Genomic DNA, 24,356 nt, shown 5'->3' on the forward strand with positions numbered 1-24,356 from the left:
TACAAAGAAGCGTGGAGAAAGATCAAGAAGACTATAAAGTGGTGGAATAATAAGAATTTATCTATTCTAGGTAGGGTTAGAGCAGTTAAAATGTTTTTGGTACCAAAATTATTATATTTATTTCAAGTAATTACACTACCCATTAGGAAAATATGGTTCAAAACATGGAATAAGGTATTTTAAAAATGGATTTTTGGAAGTAAAAGAGTTAGAACCCCAGCCATAGTAAATTATTCATCTCAAGAAGCGATGGGATGGGGAATACTGAACTTGGAATTTTACTATGAAACGTTCCAATTGAAAAATCTAATAGATATTGGATATAAGGAAGGGATTAAATGGATAAGACTGGAGAATGAAATAAATGAAGGAATAGGAAGAGAAGGGCTATTTAACAGAGATATTAACACAGCTTTTAAGAAGACAATAGGACCAAGGAAAATTGCGTTAGGAATCCGGAAGAATTGGAATACAAAATGGATGCCAACATACTCAAGGTGGATGCCGTTAAAATATATGTAGGAGGGTCAAAGGGAGCCTCGTTGGTGGAAGAAATTAGAAGATCAGGGATTTTATAAATTAAAAGATATGTTTGGCTCCTAAGTGGTGTGGTCCATATGCCATCTTGCTTGCAACGCCTACCACGGTGAAAGGGGCCGAGGTGACCCCCTGGATTGATCATTCTCATCTGAAGCAGTCTGAGGGTCATTGGAACTGTGAGCAGAATCCTTCGGACCCTCTGAAGTTGAAGATCACCAGGAACCCCTGCCCCTAGCCCCACCGGGAGTGGGTTAGGGCACGAGCCCCAGACACCCGGTCTGTTCTCACTGCACCGGAAGCCAGTGAGTCTACGCACACCCGAAGATTGAGGAACTGCACCGGCAGATGGGAGGATCTTTACCAGTTGAATTATCAGCCAGCCCTCAATTTGTGCCAGATTTAAATACAGACCAGCTGTACAGATAGTAGTAAGGAATGTGGATGGGCTAGGGAACATAATTGATAAGTGGGTAGAGTTGTTGGAGGATTACGGATGTCATATCCCCTTGTATTTTCATGATTGGTACATACCCGTTTGGCTACAAGCATTACCAAGGCAGCTGTGCCATATACCCATATACCCTTAGAAGGGTTTTGGCCGAGACCAACCTATCATAGGAGGTAAATGCCCGGAGAACCTAAAAGAACTGTTGTCGGGTTCTCTCACCCACCACCCCAAGGTGTACTTCCTCCCACCATACTGGTCACAGTAGCCTTCTTTCCTCGCCCCCCCCCCCAAACCCTTTTTGAGTAGCAATAGCAGAGTGTATACAGTGTGAATTGACCACTCCAGTTCAACCAGAACCCGGGAACCACTAAGAGGCTCTACTGGGTGCGGCTGAACGGAGGGTTGGCTCACTCTCCAGCTATGCTCTGGTCTTGGTTACCTCCAGTTCTTCTTACAGTAATAATAACTGTTCTCCTTATCTTCTTTTACGTATATAGGAAGTATTTCTTCGGAAAGACTACCCACGAGGAATTGTTGATATCCTTGGGCGCCTTGAACCCATGGAGTTCCTTGATCATGATGAAGTTGATGTTAACCCTGATGTGCATCTTGACCTTGAGGAGACCAATGACAAAAGAAAATGTTTTTGTAAAGCATGCTAAGCAGATGTTTAAATATATGGCGAAAATGTCACCCTTTATTATGAACACCCTAGAAAGGTAGCTGACATGTCCCTCATCCCAGGACTAATCAGGGACCCTGACATTGTCTTGGCAGGCCTACTGTATAATCAAAGTGGCCTTTTCGTGACACCTCCTTCTGAAATGAATGATATCTCCTACCGATATTTCCGGTTCTCCAGAACCACCCAGGGCTTGTGCTTTTGTTGTTATGCCTCTGGATCATGGAACACCAAATGGAAAGATTGGTCACATGTCCAGCACCACCAACATAAAGGTTGGCTGGGATATTACACACAGTGCAATATATGCACTATTTGGTGATAGTTAATCCAGCCGTTACAATACTGTAACAATTGGTCCTGTTCTACCTTTATTAATTGTTGCTAAGTTGCCCAATTTGTGTCCATGTTTGTCTTTTGTACTGTTATCATCTCCATTGGGGATAGCCACCAGGGTATTTTGGGCTCTAATAGTCTGTGGTACTTATCCCAGACCTTGTATAATGAAATTCTGACTATATGATTTAAAAAGTCCTTATGCACTGCCACTTTGTTGTATGTTAGGTAGGCGTGCCATCCAAACCTCTTATTCCAACCTTCTAAATCTAATATATCAGCCTTCTTCAAGAAGGTGGGGTTGTTTTAAATGGTTGTTAAATGTGTTACGTTGATTTAGATTTTGTATTTGTGGGCTGGAGTGTTGCTTCAGGACTCTTGTATTGTTTATTAGTGTGCATACATTAGTCTTGTGGCTATTTTTAGTATGTTTTTATTATTTTAATTTATATTATGTTCTGATATTTTTATTATGAATTTTGTGCAGTGATTATTCTTATTATGTATTTTGTGCTTCGTATACTTGGTGTTGTGAACCACCCTGAGATTCAAAATCAATAAAATCAACAATCCAAAACAACATCAACAAGAAACACAACAACAACAAAAAGGTTTCCTACCGCTGTGTACGGAAGGTCGTGAGGGCAGCACCACTCCTCTTGGTCCATCCTGGTGGCGTTGATGTTCCTGGCGCTGGTCCAGACTGGATCCCGCGGAGAGCAGAAGATGGTATCTCTGCGGCACAACTCTGATGTTACGTTGTCTTGGCCTGGCGCAACTCCGGATGTTCTGTCAGGAGGAGAAAGAGGCTCCTTGAGAAACGTCCCATCCAGACAGCCCACCAGGTGTCCCAATAGCCCACCAGATGCCTCACTCACCTGGCATGCAGCTCAGGAAGTCCTGCGGGTAAGGTTCCCTGTGAACGCAGTGGAGCAGCCTCCTCAAAAAGCGCTGGACCCTGCCTTTCTTCCGATGTTTATAGGCCCGCTGCATGATGTTCAGGCAGCTCCTCCCTGTCTGCCTGAGCCCTTCTTCCTCGTGCTGCTGCATCTCTTCCAGCCCTGAGTGGCAAGGGAGAAAGGTTGAGCAAGGCGGAGATACACAGGAAAAGAGCCATGCATCAACAATATGAAAACAGCCGTCAGGTGTGTTTGTGTGAGAGAGAGAGCAGTGAAGTCACATGCCAATTCTCTTTGCATGTTCATCTTGTGGCACCTCTGTCTGAACATACATCTGAGAATTTGCCTTCCCCTGAAGACCTTTCTCAGCAGAAGCATCCCTCCCTGCCCTCCGTACGTCTCACTCACATGTTCCATAGGATGCCATGTCTTGATGGTGGATGAAACTGGCATCCCGGAAAGCCAGATGACCTAGAGAGAGAAAGAGGCAAGAAAAGGGACGTCATCTCGATGCAAAGCAAGTGGAGACAGAGGCAGCTCGGCAAGAGGACAGGCATGCTCTAGAGGTCTCCACCCTCGCGGAGCACTCAGAGCAAGATCTGGGCACAGATGGAGGCCTACCTAGCAGGTGGCCTGGGGACATGTCCATCCTCCCTGCCATCATTACCAAGACGTTTCTGTCCATCCCTACCAGGGAAGAACATTGCTTGACTTACCCAGAAGCAGAGCTGCCACCCTGGAGACTGATGGCAGCCTGTTGGCGGACGGCTTCGTACATGTCAAGGCAGCACTCCGAAGGATGTCCTTGCTGAAGGTCTTGCTCTGTGGGCAAAGACAAAGGAGAAGTGGCATCAGAGAAGCTTGAGAGCGCGGCAGAAGAGCCTTGCACTCCCAGAGACATGCCTGGGCAAAGCTGCCAACAAAGCAGAGGGACCTTACCAGATGCTTGGCAGCCTGGTGGAGAGCAAAGTGGAGGCTAAATTTGTTGGAACGAGCCCACCACTTCACTTGTGGGGCTAGATGGGAAAGAGCCCTCCTTGCGGCCTGCAACACAAGAAGAGAAGAGGGTTACAAATTGCGGTACATAGTCTCGTAAGCTCCTGAGAACAATCCCTCCCTCCTACTGTGTAAGTCCACCTCTTTGGCCCTCACCTTGGCCACCACGTCCTCGTCTTCGAGGTGAATGAGGACCACAACCAGTTCGTGAATGGCTTCCTCTTCTGTTGTTGTTATGGGAAGCCTTTGGTCTCTCACCCAGCCCCGAAGCAGCCCCAGATGTTCGATGGCTGATGCCCGGACGGAGGCTTCCTCCTGTAGGCAGAAAATATCAGAGGTTATGTTTCTCAGCAGATCACCTTCCTTTCTCCTGCCCACTGGGGTGTTTTGAGGCTGCTCAGCCCCCTATCCTCCTCCTGGGGGAGACTGGGGGCAGGGGTGGCTCTCCCCCTGCGTTTTCCAGGCAGGCTTCCAAGAGAAGGTGCTCCAGAGGAAGACCATCCTGAAGCCAGAACATCTCCGCTGCATGCCAGTCTAAACCCCACCCTTCCTCTTCCAAAGCATTCCTCCTCCACCGGGTGTGATGTCATGTTTTCCCTAACACTCACATGGGCAGCCAGACCGCAGTAGGTTGCTGCCAGCATCTTCAGGTCTTCCTCTCCCAGCTCCCTGGAATGGTAGGCTTGGTCTACTAGCTCTATCAACTCTGGGAGGACATCGGCTTCCGCAGAAGGGAGGGAATCCAGCAGCAAGAGCCGCAGAAGCGAAGGGTCCTACACAAAAGAGAGAATCTTTTCAAAGGTCTGAAAGGCCTCACGCCCTTCAGTATTGTGCCAGCAAAAGAGTGCTGGACCATGATTAGAATCGAGATCTGTACCCCCCCTCCCTCCCTCTGAGCATCACTTGCCATGTCAGAGTCCAGAAGCAGGGATATCCCTCTGACGCTGAGCTTCCGGACTTGCAGGTGGTCGTGTTCCAGCCAGATGAGGAGCTGCTCCAGTATATCTTCACAGGGATAGACCTCCAGACGGCAGCTGAGCAGCTAAAGAGGCCCAAAGAGAAAGAAACACTTCAGTGATGAGAGACTGAGGCAGGTTCTCCTTTTACCCACCATTTGCAATTCTGCACAGAGCAAACCCACTGAAGTGAATGCACCAAAGTTTGTCATGTACATCAAATCCAATGGGTCTACTCTGAGGAGCACTAAAACAGGCAACAGTCCGTAGGCTCAAAGCAGCCCAACACTTGGCAGAAACCAAGCCAGGGCCTCCTTGCTGCACCCATTTCCTCCCGCGTCAGTCCCCCTCACCTCAATGAAGATAGCTGCCGCGACTTGTGGCATTCCGGCAAACTCCTGGTCCTTGAGAGCAGCGATGATGCTTTCCACCATGGGAGGGATCCACCAGCGTCGCTTTCCGACAGCTCTGAAATGGAGAAACAGATCTTGGTAAGGAAGGCAAAGACACCGCAGGAAGCAAACGGGCACAGTCCGATCCCGTGCCTTCAGCTCCATTTGCCAGACCACTGGGGAAGGTCACCGTGTTCTTCCTCTTACCTCACCATGGCAGACAACCCCTGGCTGAAAGTCTCCCGGCAGAAAAGTTGGTCAACGATGGCCGCCTCCACTTGCTCTCCAGTGGTGCCAAGAAGGAGGTGCAGAACTTCCTTAGCCCCTCTGCAACAAAAGCAAGGCCAGTTTTACCAGGAGGGTCATTGCCACACACTCAAATTCCTTCCCCATCCCTCCTCCCTAGCAGCCGCCTGAAGGAGAGCCTGTCTTGCAAAACCAAGCTGGACAGGAAACCCCCCGAGGCTGAAGGGGAAAGGACTCCATTGGTCCCTTTGCAACACACTACTCACCCAAGGAATTCCTGGTCGTAATGGAAGTTCATAACCATCCCCAGGAGAGCGATGAGCAGCTGTGGGAAGTTCTGGCGCACAGCTGCCTTGTAGTCCTCCATCCTGAGGATGGCGTGCAACAGGCTGGTGAGATGTTGCTGGAAGAGAGAGGGGTGCAAGTCACTTTATCTGCTTTCCTGCAGAATACAGGAATCCCTAGATATTACCCTAGGAAGAAGGAAGCCAGAAAGCAGGTGGTCCTTACCACTTTGGTGGCAGATTCCGCCAAGGGGCTTTCGTAAAGCTGCTTGGCCGTAAGATGGATCAGTTGTTCTGGGTCGGCCGATGCTAACACCTCCTTCCACACTCTCTCGCAGTCTCTGTGAATGCAAAAACAAGAGCAATGGTCAGCTTCAAGTCCTCTGCTTGCTGCCATGCTCCAGAGAGAGGATATGGCAGCAAGGGCTTTCTGAGCAAGCCCTACAGCTTGCCAACCTCCCCCTTAGCCCAGTAGAACCTGGAGGGCTCCATACCCGAAAGGAAACTGGAGGAGATATTCAACCACTGTCGCCAGGTGGTGGTGCGACAAGATGGACAAAGCGAAGACGGCCATGCTTCTGCCTTGCACTGTAGGCCCCTGGCTGATCTTATAGAAGGCCTTCAGCAGCACCTTCACCTGTCAGAGAAAAGGAGAGGGTTGCTTGGGGAGTACAAGGAAGCGGGGCTGTCTGCAGGCGGATCCCTCCATCCCTCATTGAGAGAGGGACCCTTGACCTGTGCCACCACAGCCATCTTCATTCCAAGGTACCACTCAAGGTCCTTGGGAGTATTGGACCCAGGCAGCTCCAGGGCACCAGTTCTCCTATCCATTGTGGGCCAAGAGAAGAAGCTTGCCAGTCTACTCCCAGAAGGAGGAGGATTCCCCATCCCTGAATCCATGTTTCTCAGGACCCTTGGCTGCGGTTCTTGTCCTGACATTGCCAGGCCCTCTCAACTAACATGTGTCCTGGCCACCCAATGGCATGAGGTTGCCTCCCCTACACCAAAGCAGAGAATCTTCTTCTCTCCTACCTTTGCAGATGCCTTACCTCCACTTTTGTGCCGCCAAACTGCTTGATGAATTCTTGCAGTAAGTGGGAGATATCCAGTGGGTTGAAGCTGCTCTCGACAACCAGGTCTCTGGCCAGGAAGCACATGGCCTCCAAGAGCTGCTCCGCAGGGAGAAAGGCGCCAAAGACCTGAAGCAAGAGAGGAAGGTCAGAGATGCCCACAGGGCAGGGCTGGGCAGCAGAAAGCCCAGGTGCTGCCTCTGCGGAACCCAGAACATGTGGCTTGAGAGACAGCGACTTACCCTGGCAAGACAGTAACAATTATTCACGAACAATTCAGGAACCGGTCCTCCGGTGGATCTGAGGACCTTCTCAGCTCTGGTGATAAGTATTTGGTTCCATGACATTTGTGCCAGGGTCTCTGCAAAGGAAAGCCAAAGGGTTAGTTTGGGTCTTGCTCAACCTCCACCACATCCTGGGATACATTCTTCTAGTCTTACCTTCGTTGCACCGCAGGATGGGCAGAAGATGGCAGAGAGCCTCTGCTGCCCGCTGCCTGCTCTCCGGGTCCGGATCCAATGCACAAAGGCAGGAAATCGCCACCAGTTGGCCAAAGGAGGATGCAGGAACCGCTACCGATGGCTGAGAAGAAACCCAGAGAAGGGACTGATAAGCAACCCATCACCATTTTTCCTATAACATTTTTATTAAATCTTCCAAACATTCCAAAACATTTAGCATCCTCTACAGAAAAAAATCCATTTCTTTTTGACTTCCCACCCCTCTTTTCCTAATGTTTGCTTTTTTCTTCTTTTCTCAGCCGTTTTACTCACTATGGCCCAGCTCTGTTCTCCAAATTGAGTATGTGCTGGGATGCCTGATGGTCCCTTGGGCACCTAGAAGTGGCAGCCTGAAGGCCTTGACAGCCCTGCATGGTTGCAATGCTTCCCTTCAGTAAAGCCACTTCTGAGCTGGAGAGGAGGTGGGGTTGTGGGCTTCATGCCCTCCCCCTACGTACTCGGGGGCTGGCTTGCAGCCCCCGCAAGAGCAGGGAATCCTCGGGCACGTCACCTCCCTTGCCAGCCAATCGGCGCGCCTGAGGATTTCCCTTTTTCGGACTTCCGGGTTAGCGCCATCGGCAATGGTGGAATTCCTCTGATCCAGAGGAACCCACTCCGCGAAAATCAGGTCTTGCCGCCGCGGCGAAGGCGGAGACCCTTTAAAAATCCCAGGCAGAGGGAGCCTGGGAACGTGGGATTCGGCTGACACCAGGAGCGCCCCCCCAAACACGCAAGGAAACCCCTTTTTCGGGGATCCGAAGCGACGTGGGGTGAGCGGCGCGGTGTTTTGAATTGACCGCTATTTTTACGGAGTGAAGCCGCACAGCCGTTGTCAGAGAGCGCTGACTTTTTCCTGTGGACAATTGGACTCTAAACAAGTACCCGTGAGTAGAACAGAAAACTGGGCTAAGAAACATTTTAATTTGGCACTCAAGCGGGAAGGTCCTAAACAGGAAGTCCGCCTTCCGCTTTTGTAAATAGCCTGAAGCAAAAATTGTGCAAGCTAAAGTCTGGAAAGCTGTACATAAAGGTTTAAAATTCCTTCTGTTTTAACCATCTAAACCCCTCTTGGAAGCAGGAGTAAAGAGGGGGAATTTTGACTGTTTAAGCCTGCAGGAGAGAGAGTAAAGAAAGATAAATTTCCACTGTCTCAAACCTGGGAACGGGGTGTCAGAGACAGAGATTTTTGGTGAAGTTCATTGACTGCGAAAGGAACATCCTTTGACAGATAGTTAAAGAAGAGAAACAAATTGTCTCCAATGTTGCCTTTTGCATTTAAAAGAAACAAAAAAATTGAAAAATGAAAGTAACTTTATTTTGTTGGATCTGCTTTCAAAAGATGGATACAAATAGAAATTGTCTCCTCTAGAGGGAGTTTGTTAAATTGTTGCTGGAGTCGATCTGGGGACTTTACAGCTGTGGTGATTAGGATCCTGGGAACAGACTGTGACCTTGAACAAAAATGTGTTTGGAAGAAGTTTTGGTGCTTGCTTTTTGCAAGACAAGCGCTTTGTTGGAGCAGATGCATGAGAAGATGGATTTGATGACTGTTGCAGTCAAAACTTTTGGACAAACAGTGAATACTTATACAGAAACCATCCAGGAGCCAACTCAAGAACCTGATTTGATAGAGCAAGTGCAAATGCAGAAGATAATGGAGGAGGTTGCTGTTGAACCTCAAGTAATACAAATGGAGAAGCCCGAGGTCCTACAGGAGCATAAGCCGTTGTTGTTGAAGGTTGAATCTGGAGTGGGCCAGGGGGGTCTGGAGTTGTGGGGGCCCTTAAGTTTGGAGGGACTTTGAAACATGCCTTTAAATATTTTCTGGACTACACTGTTGACTGTGGGGAATGGGACTGTGGGGAATGGGCCGATCTGCTGAGGAGAGACGGAGATATTTTTGAGTTGGAACATCCCCGAGACCTACTCCTCAATGAGAAAGGAAAGGATTTAAGAAAGAGATCAACAAAAGATAAGGTAAAGTGCAAGTACAAACAAGAAGAAGATCTGCAGAAGGGACATGGAAAAGACTTAAGAGCCTCAGACATAAGATTACCAGGTTGATGGACTAGATGGAATGGACAGTAAGGACTGACATAACCCGAGACCAGGAAGAAGAGACGCTGGAGGAAGAATTATTTTTTTTTTAATTATTTTGGGAATTAGTGTAAAATTAATGAGCATTAGGAAAAATGTTGGAATGAAAATATTTGGCTTTAGTAGAAATGATATAAGGAATTATGCACAAATAAATATTAAGTTTTAAGCTTTAAGGTATTTTATGGTAAGATAAGGTTAAAATAAATTAAGGTAAATTGAATGACAGAATATAGTGAAAGATGGAAAGGATTTGCTGAGTTAACTAATAGGTTAGACTGTTAAGACAAATTACTTAATAAAAATTGAGAAAGATGGAAAGAATTTGCTGAAACAAATAACTAAACTAGAATACAAAAAGGGAGGTGCGAGGAGGTCGATGAAACAAGTAAATGAAGGATGGAGATATGGAATACTGGATGTGTGGGGTTTTTTATTGTTATTGGTGTATTGGTTTTTATGCGTGTTTTTTTCTTTCTTCCTTTTTTGATGTACTGTTATGTATGTTTTGTTAATTTTTTGTTGCTCTCTCTTTTGCTTTTTTTCTGAAATTTTTGAAACTTCTAATAAATATCATTAAAAAGGGATTTCCCTTTTTCTCCCAGTGCCCCAGCAGCTCCGGTTTTCCCACCCTGCCACCCTTTAGATTTGGCTCTTTGACATTGCTATGATTGGTCGCCGTCAAGGGGCCTGGTAGGAATTTTTCCCGCTTGGCAAATTGGCACCAGCCATTTGGTTTTTTGCCTACCTCGTAGCAAATCGTCACATCTCCCTTGGCATTGGCGGTTAGGCATTGATAAGGGTATTGATATGCAGATGAAAGGGGGGGAGGAAGCGCCATCACCCTCCCCCAAATTGCAGGGTAGTCCGGTAAAGGATTCCGGGGGGGCGTTGCTCTGTCCGAAGCCTATGGAGGTGAGGGCCTAAGGCACGCCCTCGAGGGGTGACCCTGGGGGAGCTCCTAGTTGATGTACATCAGCAGGACTCCCCCTACTGGTGGTTAATCCTTGCTGTCTTCTAGCAATCAGGCTGAAGCCAGTTAGTCGATAGGACCAATGCCTAAGCCATTACCCCTCAGTTCCTGTAATCAATAAAGTTGTGGCCTAATTTTGCCCATTAACCTAAAATACTGGTGTCCTGTGTCTTTATTTCCGTGGGGGAGGTGGGAACTCGCCACGCAACTCACATATTCCTGGATCTTCTTCAGGAGGGCGGAAAGATCTTGGAGCGCCTTCCTTCGGATCTTCCCATTCTTCATGGTTGCGACGACATCCGTAAATCTGTTCTTCAGCCGGTCCTTGCTGATGCTTTCAGGAGGAAGATCAGCCGCATCCGGAGAAGCTGTGGTTGGGATGCTGAGGGGAGAGAAGAGTAGCACTTTTGTCAAAAGGGTTTATTGCCTCCCATCCTTCAAAGACCCCAAGCACCACCACCGGGTTGTTTTTTAAAAGCAATTGATTATGGGGGAGGGGATTAGCACAGGATTACCTTGGAGGAAGATCCTCCCCATCTTCCAGGCTGATTTCCGATATTTGATCTTCATCAAAATCAATTCCCTGTCCATGAGAAAAGAGAAAAGAGAAACAGGAACGTCAGAATGTGAAGAATGGATCAGACCCATTCATGTTTTTGTATTGATCAGGAAAGCACAGACGAGGTAGGTTGGGAAACAAACTGAAAATCTCTGGCCTCCATTTCCTTAGAGACCTTATTCATCCTTCTATTCATTCAAGCCTTCGGTTAAGAGTCTGGGTGTAATCCTTGACACCTCCCTTTCCATGGAGGCGCAGGTTACAACAGCCAAGGCGACATTTTTCCACCTTCGCCTCATCAAGCAGTTGGTCCCTTACCTTTCCCGCCCCAACCTGGCCACAGTGATCCATGCGATGGTCACCTCCAGGCTTGACTACTGTAATTCGCTCTACGCGGGGCTGCCCTTGAAGCTGTCCCAGAAACTCCAGTGGGTGCAGAATGCTGCAGCGAGGCTCCTCACGGGGTCTCTGCCATGGGAGCATATTCACCCAGTGCTTTTCCAGCTGCACTGGCTCCCGGTGGAGTACAGGGTCAGATTTAAGGCGCTGGTTTTGACCTTTAAAGCCCTTCACAGCCTAGGACCCTCGTACCTACGGGACCGCCTCTCCTGGTATGCCCCACGGAGGACCTTAAGGTCCATATATAGCAACACCCTAGAGGTCCCGGGCCATAAGGAAGTTAGATTAGCCTCAACCAGAGCCAGGGCCTTCTCAACACTGGCTCCGGCCTGGTGGAACGCTCTGTCTCATGAGACCAGGGCCCTGCAGGATCTGATTTCTTTCCGCAGGGCCAAAAAGACAGAGTTGTTCCACCTGACCTTTGGCTTAGAATCAGTTTGATTCCCTCTTCTTAGAGCTCTCCTCCAAGTCCCCAGATTTTGTCTCAAATGCATGGATTAGATTGGAAACGGGGATGATGAGAGTGGAGGCTAGCATCTGCCTAACATCAATCTACAAATGGCTGACATTCAATCTGCTCCCCCGAGGGATAGCCCCTTTGATCCTCTGTGACCAATTCCAGTCAGGCTGGCAGACTGCAGTCCTGAACACCCTCCGGAAACTGGATTTTGCCCCTCAAGCCCTTCTAAGTCTGCCTCCTGGTGCCCTGAGACGGAGTGGTGGCAGCATTACCATTTCTGTTGCGTTTTGTTTTGTCAAAAAGTAAATGGCTGCTGGTCTCTGTTCCAGAAACCTGACCCAGCTGGAGGGTAAGGGCAGGTGAGGGAGGGGCGAGTGGCCGGAGCCCCTTTACTACATGGTGGCAGCGGTGGGATGGAACTTCCCTGCAGAAAGGCACTTTGATTTTAAATTTGATTTTAAATTGGCACTTTGATTTTAAATTGGCACAATTTTTTCTTTTGTGTACTACAGGCGTTTTATTTATTTTTTGGATAGAGATAGTCAGGAATTATGGAAGCCGGGGCTTCCCAGGAATACACTTTGCGTACTGTGGACGAATGGGGCCCGGGTGGAGAAGGCAGTTCCCTTCCTTCGTAGACAATGCCCCCCAACCTCCAAGTCCCAGAGCGGAATCCGCCTCCTGATTTTTGGGAGATCCCGAGTCGGAGAGAGAGCTGGTGGATGCCAGCGAATTAAGAACTGTTCGGAAGGGTGGGCAAGAGTTCTGCAACTTGGAGAGAGTGAGGGGGGCGCCAGTTAACCAACTCTTGTCACCTCGTGAGGAAGTGGAAGCTAGGATGGCCTCCACACGTCCTAGAGGGAACTATCTTGTTTATGCAGAGCCCAAAGAGATGGAGTTTTCAGAGGGCGATGCGGCTGAGTGGGTGCAAAACCCAGGCCAAGGTGGATACCGGTGCCGTCATAAGTTTCCAAAGATGGGCCAGTCCATTCTTATAGGGCCGAGAGTCAGCCGGATGGCTTATGAGTATCAAGATCTGCTGCAGCAGCTGCAAGAAGTGTCTGTGGGAGACTACCGTCGAGAGCGTCCATCGCGCGACATTCGCAGAACAGTGAGACGGCGTTCGCCCAGCCAGCCCGGGATGGGTCCGCTCGCCAGTAAGAGCTTGGGAAACTCGTGGAGCAGTGCGACAGTACGCAGCAGAGGAGGAGGAGGAATTTCTCCCTAGACCCTCGCGTGGATACGGGCGACGCAACACCTGCGTCCGGAGGGACGAGCGTCTCCACATCCTGTTCCTAGGTATGCCGAGGAGCCACGAGGAGAAAATCGCAGACAGTCTCCTCCGGGGCTAACTTTGAGCAACCTTAACTGGAGGGCATTTCTGAAATATCAGGGCCCCCCCCCCACTGATGTTCTGAGTTATCTGACTCTTTTTGAAGTAACCTGCCGAGATATAGGGGTGTCCCTGAAAATGTACATGCCAATTTTGTGCTCCCTAATTTGTGGAGACCTAGCCGAATTGATGGGCCATCTCCCCTCATCCCAAATCAGTGACTATGAGCGCTTTAAAAAATTAGTCATGCAAAGGCATGGACTTCATCCTGAGAACTATCGGAGGGCTTTCCGAAAAGGGGATAAGTCTGGTCCCTCAGACAGCATTGGTGTGTATTCTGCGAAAATGGCCCAGAACTTTGAACTTTGGCTTTCAGCCGAAAGTGTGTGTGGCTTTGAAGAACTTAGGCAGCTGATGCTAATAGAGCAACTTATGCACCACCTGTCTTCAGAAATTGCGAGTTTGGTTGCTGACCAAAGTCCACGATCTTTAGAGGAGGCCACAGAATTCACAGAATCTTTTAGACTAAATCGTTCTCATCTGGCCAGCAGGGGACTGGCTGGTGGGTACAGACTCCTGCAAAAGACTCCTCTACAGCAGGTGGGGAACGTGCTAAATTGTCTCCGAGTTCCAGACTGTGCTTGACCGAGGAAGATTGGGAAGCGGAACAGCAAAAATCAGGAACTGAGGAAAGCTCGGTCCGGAGGGGAAGGGTGGGGCAGCTCCTGACGCTATAGCTTCCAAACCAGCTGTAGCCACTTCAAGTGCGGTTATTGTGGGACCTGTGAGTACTGATGCTGGTTCAAGTGTGCCTCATCTGAAGTGGGCTAATTCGAAGTTTACAGCCCCCATGGAGATCAACGGAATTGCTGTGAACTCTTTCTGAGACACTGGGTCTGACATTACCAGTGTGTCCAGAGATTTGGTTTTGCCCCTACAGATGCAGGCTAAACCCTTAAAGATTAGCCCCTATGGTGTGAATGAGATTTTTCAACCTACTGCCATTGTTCCAGTATCGTATAAGGGGTACTATGGAAACCACCTAATTATAGTACATGATCCTGAAGTGTGCAAATGTCCTGTCCTGGTGGGGAACGATTTGGGATTTAAGGTTTACCAACAACAACTTGCGGTGAACTCTTTTTCCATCAAGGTCTTACCCACCCAGGTACAGGGGATGGGAAACTGGGGAACAACACCTCAAGGTTTGAGGACTGAGGGAAGCCTTATCCCAGATGGGAGGGGTGAAGGTTGGGCGCCTGATGCTATAACTCCCAAAACCACTGGAACTGCTGTGACTGCTGTTCCTGAGAAATCGGTTGGGAAGAGGGTTGGCTTAATACGCACTGCCACCCCTGGTGTTAACTGGCCCACCTCAGTGTCTAGCACACCTCCCAGTGTTCACCTTCATCGAATTGTTGTGCCTTCCTTTTGAAGCATAGACTCTGATATTGTGACTCTGCCAAAAGACTTAGTTTTGTCCCAGCTGAACCAGTCCGATTTTCGGAAGAGTAATCCTAGTGGTGGAAATTTAATTCCCCAATCTGCAACTGTTGATTCAGTTCCCTCCCAGGATTTTATGAGGGATCCCTTTGTTCCAGTCCCTGAACCCCATGTTTGTGCAAACCTTACTTTGGGGGAAGGGGTTTTGAAATCTGCAGTTCCTTTCCAGCAGCTTGCAACGACCCCCCTAGCGACGCAGACTGTGAAAGATGCAAGCGTGTGGAGAGTTTTGAGTCCTCTGGCATGGTGGGAGATTTGGCCGCGTTTGAAGTAAAGCAGAGATTTGGTCACTCTCTCCTAGGTCATTTAGAAACTGCAGAAAAGTCTCTTTGCACAATAGAGTTTACCCCTTTTGTGCCTGAAAAAGAGTTTTTCTATCCACAGCTCAAGGACTATAAAGACCCAGTCAATATGTTTATTGTTTTTCAAAAAGTTTTGTAATGCAAATATTTGTGTGGAGAAGAAATACGATTTGGTGGGTCTTTTACAGAACTTTAGTCCTAGGAAACAGTGTGGTTATGTTATGAGTAAAAGTGTTTTCAGGTTTGATTGGGATTCCATCCCACCCCACCTCTGTGTTCAAAATCTGTTAGGAATTTTGGTTGAGATTTACTCAAGGAGCCCAGAGTTTGTGTCAGACCAGCCAGGTTTTGGCAAGCTCCTAGAAAATCCTTTGTCCATGCTCAGAGGGAGATGGGAAGGATTGGAAGAAGTTGAGTTAATTTTTTCTAAGTCATGGCCAGAACACCTTAAGCATGTGCAGAGAGCTTTGGCCCGATTGCAAGATGCAAACCTGACCGTTAAAATGTATAAATGTCAGCTTGCTCAAGGAGAAGTGAATGATTTCGGATTCAGACTGGGCTTGGGAAACATCAAATCCCTGGGAGCAGAAATCCAGTGTGTACTGGAATGGCTCTTACACCAATTCAAGGGAGCCCTAGTAAGTTTGTGGGTGATTCTAGCCCCTGACCAGCAGCCTCCTTTTGAAATGCAAACCAATGCCAGTCAAATAGGATTAGGAGAAACTTTGTTCCAACGGGACAATGAGAGAAGTTGGTGCACCTGAGCAAAGAATTGTTGCCCCGAGAGAAAGACCATCCCACTGCTGAACAAAAAGGTCTTTCTGATCTGGAAATACAACGCATCATCAGAGATCTACAACCTCTCCTGGACAATGACAGTTCTCTTTCTCAAGCTCTGGGAGGAAGACCTTTCATTGCCTACAGACAGCCACCCAATCTTAAACAACTCCTAACCCACAATAATACTACTACCAGACTTAACACGGACACTGGCACCAGAGCCTGCACTAAACCCAGATGCCACATACACCCGGACAACACCATTACTGGCCCCAACAACATCACACATACCATCTCGGGACTATTTAATTGCTCATCGTCTAACATTGTGTATGCCATCAAATGCCAACAGTGTCCTTCAGCTCTCTATATTGGACAAACAGGCCAAACCCTACGCCAAAGGATAAACGGACATAAATCTGACATCAGGAATCACAAGACAGAGAAACCAGTAGGAGAACACTTCAATCTCCCAGGACATTCTATACAAGATCTCAAAGTAGCTGTTCTATTACAAAGGAATTTCAGAAATAGACTGGAAAGAGAAGCTGCTGAATTGCAACTTATTACCAAACTTAAAACCATGGAGAGACCTGGTCTGAACAAAGACATTGGATTCTTATCTCATTATACATGACAAAGCCATTTTTCACCTTCTCACCCCTAGCTTTTTCCTGTAAGACCTATTGCAGTCGTTAAGAGTCGTCAACAGGCTCATCACAGCTATCTGCCAATCACCCATTCCCACCACCCTTCTGAGTAATACCCCTCCCCACCTTCTCACTATATAGAAGGGTCTGGTGACTTCTGCTTCAGTGTATCTGAAGAAGTGTGCATGCACACGAAAGCTCATACCTAGAACTAACTTAGTTGGTCTTTAAGGTGCTACTGGAAGGAATTTTTTTATTTTGCTTTGATCTGGAAATAGTGACTCAAAGTTTTGAGAAAGGAGACTGGGTTGTAACTTTAAATCTTACCAGTCTCCCCCCTAAGCAAGTCGTTTACTGGCCTGGCCTTAGTACATCCGAGGCCAAGCTAAGTCCTGTGTTTTATCAAGAGAAATACCAAAAGGTGCTTAATTCTTTTAGAGAACATCATGCTAATACTGTGAAAATGTATGTGGAACTTGAATTTTCTTTGTTAACTCCTTCTGGAAGTCGAACACAGGTAGCCTTTGTGCACTTGGACTTCCTAGAAGGGTACAAACAGGCTAAAGGTACTTTTGATGCGTTATCCTTGTCTATCCTGCCCAGAACATCGGCTAGGAAGTTTTTTGTTATTTCACAGCTTTTTTACTGTGCCTGCGGTATTGACCCACGATGAGTTATTTGTGCAACCCCCCTAGTTTTGGGAAGATCAGTTTGAGCGTGCTGCTAGTGATTTTTTTCTTTAAAAGGCTGCTTAACCACTCAAGCCGGAAATGTTGACATTAGTTTGTACATACTTTGTTTTGATGAAATTTAGGGACTTAACACTGTAATTTCATCTTAGAGGGGAGGGTGTAGTGAAGTTAAGGATTTCAAACTTCGGTCAAGAAAGGAGCGGAGTATGGTGGGTAATCAAAAAGCCACAAGAGTTATGGGGAAGAGGTCTGTTGCTTTAACCCTGCAGACCGACAGTCTCCAAATGTGTAAATTGTTATCTTAGGAAGGAAGTTCTCTAGTTTGATTTGGGGGCTTGACACCTGGGGCTCCAGCTATTCACACCCACCTAGTGTTGTTATCAGACTTTTAATTACCTGGGAATAAAGATCCTAAGAATGGCTGAGAAAGAGCGCTCTGCAACCTGCAATTCGCCCGGCTGTTAGCGTACCACCTTTGCTGGCAGCTGTCCTGTGTCTCCTTGTAATGGAGATTCCTGCTGACTTTGTAATGCTGATCTACTGAAGGACTTTGAAACTATCCTATCACTGTATTTGTTCTTAGAAGTGAGTATCTTAGTTAGCTATACTAAACACTGTATTTTATCTGCCTGCAAGATACAAAAGACGTGCCTGCTTTTTAAGCTTGTTAACTTTGTGTTTTTTTAAATAAATTTAAATAAATCTTATGTGCCAATCTGAGGGGAAATCTAAGTCCAACGCCTGACTACCGTATTTTTCGCACCATAGGGCACACCAGACCATAGGGCGCACCTAGTTTTGGGAGGCGGAAAACAAGAAAAAATTATTCTGAACCCCAGAAGCCAGAACAGCAAGAGGGATCTGGCTTCTGGGATACCGTGCGGCTGTCCTGGCTTCTGGGATATCCACGCCAAGCCTCTTCAGGGCAGCGGGATGAAGGCTCCCCCTGCCCAAAGAGGCTGCACAGGGCTAAGGCAGAAGCCAGGACAGGCACGTCGCTGAAGGGGCGCTGCACCTTCACAGGAGAGGCGTTGCGCAGAGAGGCGTTGCACAGCGCCCTTCAGCGAAGTTGGAGAAAGAACAGAAGGAGACCCTTCTGTTCCTCCTCCAGCTTCCAGGACAGGTGCGTCGCTCAAGGGGCGCTGTGCCTTCTCTCTCTCTCAGGAGAGGCGCTGCGCAGAGAGGGAGAAGGCGCAGCGCCCCTTTAGCAAAGCTGGAGCCTCCGGCTTCCAGGTCAGGCACGCCGCCGCGAAGCCAAGGAGCCTACATTCGCTCCATAGGACGCACACACATTTCCCCTTCATTTTTGGAGGGGAAAAGGTGCTTCCTATAGAGCGAAAAATACGGTACTTGGTTACACTATACCTGATGAATTTCTGCCTGCAAGTTTGCGGAAGCAGCTTGCAGAGTGGGGCAACTGGTAACAAAGGAGCATAGTCTTCTCCCTTGGACTGTGCCTCCTGGTGCCCTGAGACGGAGTGGTGGCAGCATTGCCATTTCTGTTGCGTTTTGTTTTGTCAAAAAGCAAATGGCTGCCGGCCTCCGTTCCAGAAACCTGACCCAGCTGGAGGGTAAGGGCAGGCGAGGGAGGGGCGAGTGGCCGGAGCCCCTTTACTACAACAAATTATTTCTCAATTTATTGTTGTACATTGCTTCAATTGTCTGTTTTAACCATATTTGCACAGCAGTTTCTAATGTTGTGAGGGTCCTCTATTTCAGAGGCTTCTACTCTGCAGCCTCTTACAGTTGTTTTAACTGCGTGTCTTTGTTTTTTAGTTCTTATCTGTTTTAATTATCAGTTTTTATCCATCCTTTATCCGTGTTTAATCTTGTATTTTATTCAGATGTTTTATCCTATGCCTGTTTCTTTGTCCTCATTTGCTCTAACAATTATCGGTTTAAAAAATAATAATTCTAACTGCTACTTTATTTATATGCGCTTTCTTTTTTTTTTATCCTGGTCTGTGACCATAATAAAGTTCATACAAGTAGGTTCCAGTGTTTAGTCCCCTGGCCATGGCAACCTACACTTACCTCCAGGAGTCTTCGGGACGCCATCCTCTCCTGTAGTGACGGAAAGAAGGTCACTACTGGCCACCTCCTCCAACCTCGAGATGCTGAGGTACCTCAAACGGTCACAAGCTCCGTTGCTAGGCAACGGCAGTTGAGAAGATGGAATTCCCGGCCTCAGTGCCAAGGCTCTAGGAGAGGCCGTGTGGCCTAGTGGTTAGAACAATGTTAATGCCATGCAACGCTATATATATTCTTTGAAATGTACAGTTTAATACTTTTTCTATTATTTGTATCCTGTTTTGCAGACTCTTGTTGTCTCCTAAAGAAGCTGACAGGATTGCTCCCCTGTACTTACTTATGTGTTTGCCGTGTACATTTATGAACGTTTATTTTATATTTGGGGCCTTTGAATTCTGAACTCTGAACTCTGGATTAATAACATTTTAGGAATCTTCCAGAACGGCTAATTCTATTGCTGGGAAGGACTCAGTGACCCCGGTCTATTTTAGGAGAGAGGGTGGTATGGGGTTGGGGGCAGGTGAGATGGAGCTGCTTGGCAGTGGGTGTGTTGTATGCAGAAGGCGTACGCTTCAATTCCCATGACCCACCTCCTTCAGTTACTAGTTTCTTGGGGTTGGGGCTAAATCCATGATGGGTCAGAGAAAAATGAGCGGCGGCAGGAACCAGTCAAAGCAAGGCAGATCTTAATTTTACTGTTGCGACAGAGTTTCTCACCTTACATGTTGCATGGAGGTGAGGAGCCAAGACAAGTGTGTGTAACAACTTTTAAAGACTTGAGAAATTGCCCATAACAATAATAATAATAATTTATTTTTTATACCACCCTCGCCCCCAATCTGGCTGGGTTTCCCTTAGCCCAGAGGTTTTGGACTTTTTTGAGTCCACGGCTCCCTTGACCAACTACATTCTTTCTGTGAAGCTCAGGAGCCCAGCTATGTCACCCCTTGCCCCTTTTGGTTGGCGCTGGGAGTCCCTGTGTCCCACAACCGTTCTAAAGGTTCTAAAGGTAAACAACTATTTCTTTTAAAAAGCCAAAAAAAGGTCAACAACAAACCTCTTCTGATCAGCAAGTGCTAGGCTCTGTGGTTTAACCCACAGCGCCACCCGCATCCCTAAAGTTAAGATACTGACAGGAATATTATCTGAGAAACCATAAACTTGTTAATGTTTGTAAAATGCACATGGTTTTTCGGTTCACTTTTAACAGCTGACTGGACTCAATGTTTTACCAGAGAGTAACTGGTTGGTGGTGGGACGCAGGTGGCGCTGTGGGTTAAAGCCTCAGCGCCTAGGACTTGCCGATCGAAAGGTCGGCGGTTCGAATCCCTGCGGCGGGGTGCGCTCCCGCTGCTCGGTCCCAGCGCCTGCCAACCTAGCAGTTCGAAAGCACCTCTGGGTGCAAGTAGATAAATAGGGACCGCTTACCAGCGGGAAGGTAAACGGCGTTTCCGTGTGCGGCTCTGGCTCGCCAGATGCAGCTTTGTCACGCTGGCCACGTGACCCGGAAGTGTCTCCGGACAGCGCTGGCCCCTGGCCTCTTGAGTGAGATGGGCGCACAACCCCAGAGTCTGTCAAGACTGGCCCGTACGGGCAGGGGTACCTTTACCTTTACCTTTAACTGGTTGGTGGAAGCAGGGAAGCGAGCACAGTGGTGGCACAGGGATCAATAGACCATTAAATGTCCGGGGACCCTGTGTGATCGCCACACCTCTGATCACCAGTTGCTGGAAATCATAGGGAAGGAAAGGCTCCTGTGCTCAGATCCTGCTTGCACGTTTCCCAGAGGCACCAGGGACTAGATGGGCCCTTGGCCTGATCCAGCAGGCTCTTCTTATGTTAAGGCCTTAAAAAAACCACAATATAACAATGCAGCCTATTTCTGGATCACACTCGCAGTGGGGAGCAGGCATTTGTTGATGTTGTAACAGTGCTTCGGTTGTCAGCTGCCCTCTCTGGAGGGCACCCTCCTTGCTGCACCTCGCAAGCATCACCCTCTTGGCAGGAACATCAGGGAAATTTAGTGGGCCGTCAATGACAGGATTGGGGAGCACTTAAACCAGTGGAGAGGGTGGGCTCAAGGAGGGCACAGGCATGGCTTTGGTTCCTATAAGGGCCCTCACTTCCCTCAAGGATCTCCTTGAGGGCTTGTTGAAGACTTCCCAAAAACCCAGGCCAGGACGTTGTGCTAACAAATACACCTAAGAACATGGGCATATCCAATTATGAAGTTGGTTGGATTCAGAAAAGCAAACACTTTACCTCTTTTCTTTTTTGTATAATTTTTTATTAAGTTTTTCTATTTCACGTTTTAGAACATTCATTCCAACAACCTTAAAATATCAATGACCTCCCTCCTCTTTCTATGGTTGCTTGCCTTAAATCCCTGCATATTTTACATAAACTAAACCATTCAGTATTCCATAATTACATCCATCAAAACTTATTTACACTGTTGAATTTATCTTAATGCTGCCAATGTTTTTAAGTGTACACAATTCCCCCCATATATTCAATAAACATTTTCCAATCTTCTTTAAACATATGTCCTTCTTGTTCTCTTATTCTATAAGTTAAGTCTGCAAGCTGCACATATTCCATCATCAGTTTAAGTTGCCATTCCTCACTTGTTTTCCATTTTACACTTTAAGGTAAAGGTAAAGGGACCCCTGACTGTTAGGTCCAGTCGTGGCCGACTCAGGGGTTGCGGCGCTCATCTCGCTTTACTGGCCGAGGGAGCAGGTGTACAGCTTCCGGGTCATGTGGCCAGCATGACTAAGCCGCTTCTGGTGAACCAGAGCAGCGCACGGAAATGCCGTTTACCTTCCCGCCAGAGTGGTACCTATTTATCTACTTGCACTTTGACATGCTTTTGAACTGCTAGGTTGACAGGAGCAGGGACCAAGCAACAGTAGCTCACCCTGTCGCGAGGATTCGAACCACTGACCTTCTGATCAGCAAGCCCTAGGCTCTGTGGTTTAGACCACAGCGCCACCCTCTTTCCAAATCCCTGAAAAAGGACTTGTGGAAGGGCTGTCTTCAAGCCCCTGTAATCTGCACCTTTGGAATTGCTTAGAGGAGCTGGTTGAGGGGCACAAGGCCAAGGCCGGCAGTGAGAGCAGAAAGAGCAGTGAAGTCAAGAACATAAGAAGAGGCTGCTGGATCAGGCCAATGGCCCATATAGTCCAACAAGCTGTTCTCACAGTGGTCAAGCAGATGTCCTAACGGGAAACCCACAAGCAGGATTTGATTCCAGAACACTTTCTCCTCCCGTAGCTTCCAGCAACTGGTATTCAGAAGCATTTACTGAGGCAGAGCATAGCTGTCATGCTTAGTAGCTGTTGGTAGCCGCTGCCCAGAGCCGTCTTTCCTATTGGGCTCATTGGCATGTTGCGCCAGGGTGCTGGCCTCTCAGGGGCGCCCCAGTGAGTGGGAGAGCTGCGTGGCTTTGCTGACGACCTCCCCTTTCCCTGCACGCCTGCCAGCTGTGCCCCGTCAACCATATGGCTGGCTGGTGGGGAATGGGGTAACTGTGCCCCTGAAGAACCAGGTGCGCAGCCTGGGAGTCATTTTGGACTCACAGCTGTCCATGGAGGAGCAGGTCAATTCTGTGTCTAGGGCAGCTGTCTACCAGCTCCATCTGGTACGCAAGCTGAGACCCTACCTGCCTGCAGACTGTCTCACCAGAGTGGTGCATGCTCTAGTTATCTCCCGCTTAGACTACTGCAACACGCTCTACGTGGGGCTACCTTTGAAGGTGACCCGGAAACTACAACTAATCCAGAATGCGGCAGCTAGACTGGTGACTGGGAGTGGCCGCTGAAACCACATAATAAGACCTACATTGGTTCCCAGTTTCCAAGCACAATTCAAAGTGTTGGTGCTGACCTTTAAAGCCCTAAATGGCCTCGGTCCTGTATACCTGAAGGAGGGTCTCCACCCCCATCGTTCTACCAGGACACTGAGGTCCAGCTCCGAGGGCCTTCTGGCGGTTCCCTCCCTGCGAGAAGTCAAGTTACAGGGAACCAGACAGAGGGCCTTCTTGGTAGTGGCACCCGCCCTGTGCAACGCCCTCCCACCAGAAGTCAAAGAGAAAAACAACTACCAAACTTTTAGAAGTCACCTGAAGGCAGCCCTGTTTAGGGAAGCTTTTAATGTTTAATAGATTATTGTATTTTAATATTTTGTTGGAAGCGGCCCAAAGTGGCTGGGGAAACCCAGCAGATGGATGGGGTATAAATAATAATAATTAATTATTATTATTATTATTATTATTATTATTATTATTATTATTATTATTATTATCCCTGCAGAGGCTTAGGATGGAAGCTGCACCCCACCAACTATATGGTGATCCCTGCAGAGGTTTGGGAAAAGGTCGACAACTCTGGGAAATGGGGGGGGGGGCAGAGGGATATTTGCACCACGGCGCTGGATATGCTTAAGATGGCCCTGTCGTTGCCTCTGTGAATTTGTCCAATTTTTAAAAATCATTTTAATGTTGACTTTTAAAATGCTGTAAGCTGCCCTGGGACTTTAGGGTGAAGGGTGAGTGATAAATTAAGGTAATAACATCACCATCAACAATAACTTCAGGGTTGCACCGCTCTGCTCCCTGGAACAAATAAGAGAACCTGATCTCTGCTAAACAGTATGGAACCCTCCCTGGGAATAATGAAGAAATGTCGAAAGAATCATGCTGGACAAGAGACATCAATGTGGAGACTTCAAATTGCTGGATTTCCAACTCCCATTACCCCTCCTCACTGACTGTGCTGATGGAGGATGATGGGAGTTGGAGTCCAACCAAGAGCAAGTGGAGTAATCCATGTGACCAACTCCTGAGACTGGAGGTTCCCTAGCCCAAAGGCTCATGGTAGGAGACTGGCTTGTTCATTTATTCATTTACTTATATTCCGTTTCTATCCCTTCTTTTTCTCCAAGAGCTCAAGGTGATGTCCACAATTCTCCCCGTCATTTAATCCCCACAGCAACCCTGTGAGGTAGGTTAGGCTGAGAGGCAGTGACAGGCCTTCAAGGCCACCCAGTGAGTTTCATGGCCAAGGGAAGATTTGAACCCTGGTCTGTCGTCCAAGTCCAAGTCCAAGTCCGGCACTCTACTCTAACTGCCACACCACCACGGTTTCTCAAATGATTTCGAAATGATTACTTTGAACAATTCAATCTCTCCAAGAAAGAGCTAGTCAAGGAGATGAAGAGGGCACCTT

The 24,356-nt window shown here is 47.9% G+C and overlaps 1 protein-coding gene and 1 long non-coding RNA gene across 3 annotated transcripts; both read right to left on the reverse strand.

The window, feature by feature from the left end:
• Window positions 1-1,526: 1,526 nt before the first annotated feature.
• LOC307222321 (maestro heat-like repeat family member 5) lies at window positions 1,527-19,232 on the reverse strand. Of its 2 annotated transcripts, none has more exons than XM_079987472.1 (20): window positions 11,570-11,787; window positions 10,935-11,002; window positions 10,633-10,801; window positions 7,290-7,431; window positions 7,092-7,210; window positions 6,829-6,978; window positions 6,274-6,416; window positions 6,006-6,120; window positions 5,762-5,898; window positions 5,457-5,576; window positions 5,211-5,325; window positions 4,809-4,943; window positions 4,510-4,674; window positions 4,058-4,216; window positions 3,845-3,949; window positions 3,622-3,727; window positions 3,314-3,376; window positions 2,885-3,067; window positions 2,627-2,795; window positions 1,527-1,602 (listed from the first exon to the last, which is right to left on the reverse strand). In XM_079987472.1, the coding sequence occupies exons 3-19, from the start codon at window positions 10,702-10,704 to the stop codon at window positions 2,761-2,763; spliced, it is 2,064 nt and encodes a 687-aa protein (XP_079843598.1). In that variant the 5' UTR covers window positions 10,705-10,801; window positions 10,935-11,002; window positions 11,570-11,787; the 3' UTR covers window positions 1,527-1,602; window positions 2,627-2,760. The 2 variants fall into 2 exon arrangements, with proteins under 2 accessions (XP_079843598.1, XP_079843597.1); XM_079987471.1 differs by lacking the exon at window positions 11,570-11,787 and adding an exon at window positions 19,132-19,232 and having other exon boundaries at window positions 1,529-1,602.
• Window positions 7,586-7,851, reverse strand: LOC307222434. The gene is made up of 2 exons (XR_013841763.1): window positions 7,804-7,851; window positions 7,586-7,760 (listed from the first exon to the last, which is right to left on the reverse strand). It is a non-coding gene; the product is annotated as an uncharacterized lncRNA (long non-coding RNA).
• Window positions 19,233-24,356: the final 5,124 nt, after the last annotated feature.

The sequence above is a fragment of the Podarcis cretensis genome, assembly GCF_951804945.1.
Source record: "Podarcis cretensis genome assembly, chromosome: 8".
In the NCBI taxonomy this organism is placed as follows: Eukaryota; Metazoa; Chordata; class Lepidosauria; order Squamata; family Lacertidae; genus Podarcis; species Podarcis cretensis.

Coding starts and splice junctions, on each gene's coding strand:
- LOC307222321 (XM_079987471.1), bottom strand. CDS start 19,155: ATGGCGTCCCGAAGACTCCTGGAG. Junction 11,003..19,131: donor CGTCCCGAAGACTCCTGGAG/GTAAGTGTAGGT, acceptor TCTCATGGACAG/GGAATTGATTTTGATGAAGA. Junction 7,211..7,289: donor CATCCTGCGGTGCAACGAAG/GTAAGACTAGAA, acceptor TTTCCTTTGCAG/AGACCCTGGCACAAATGTCA.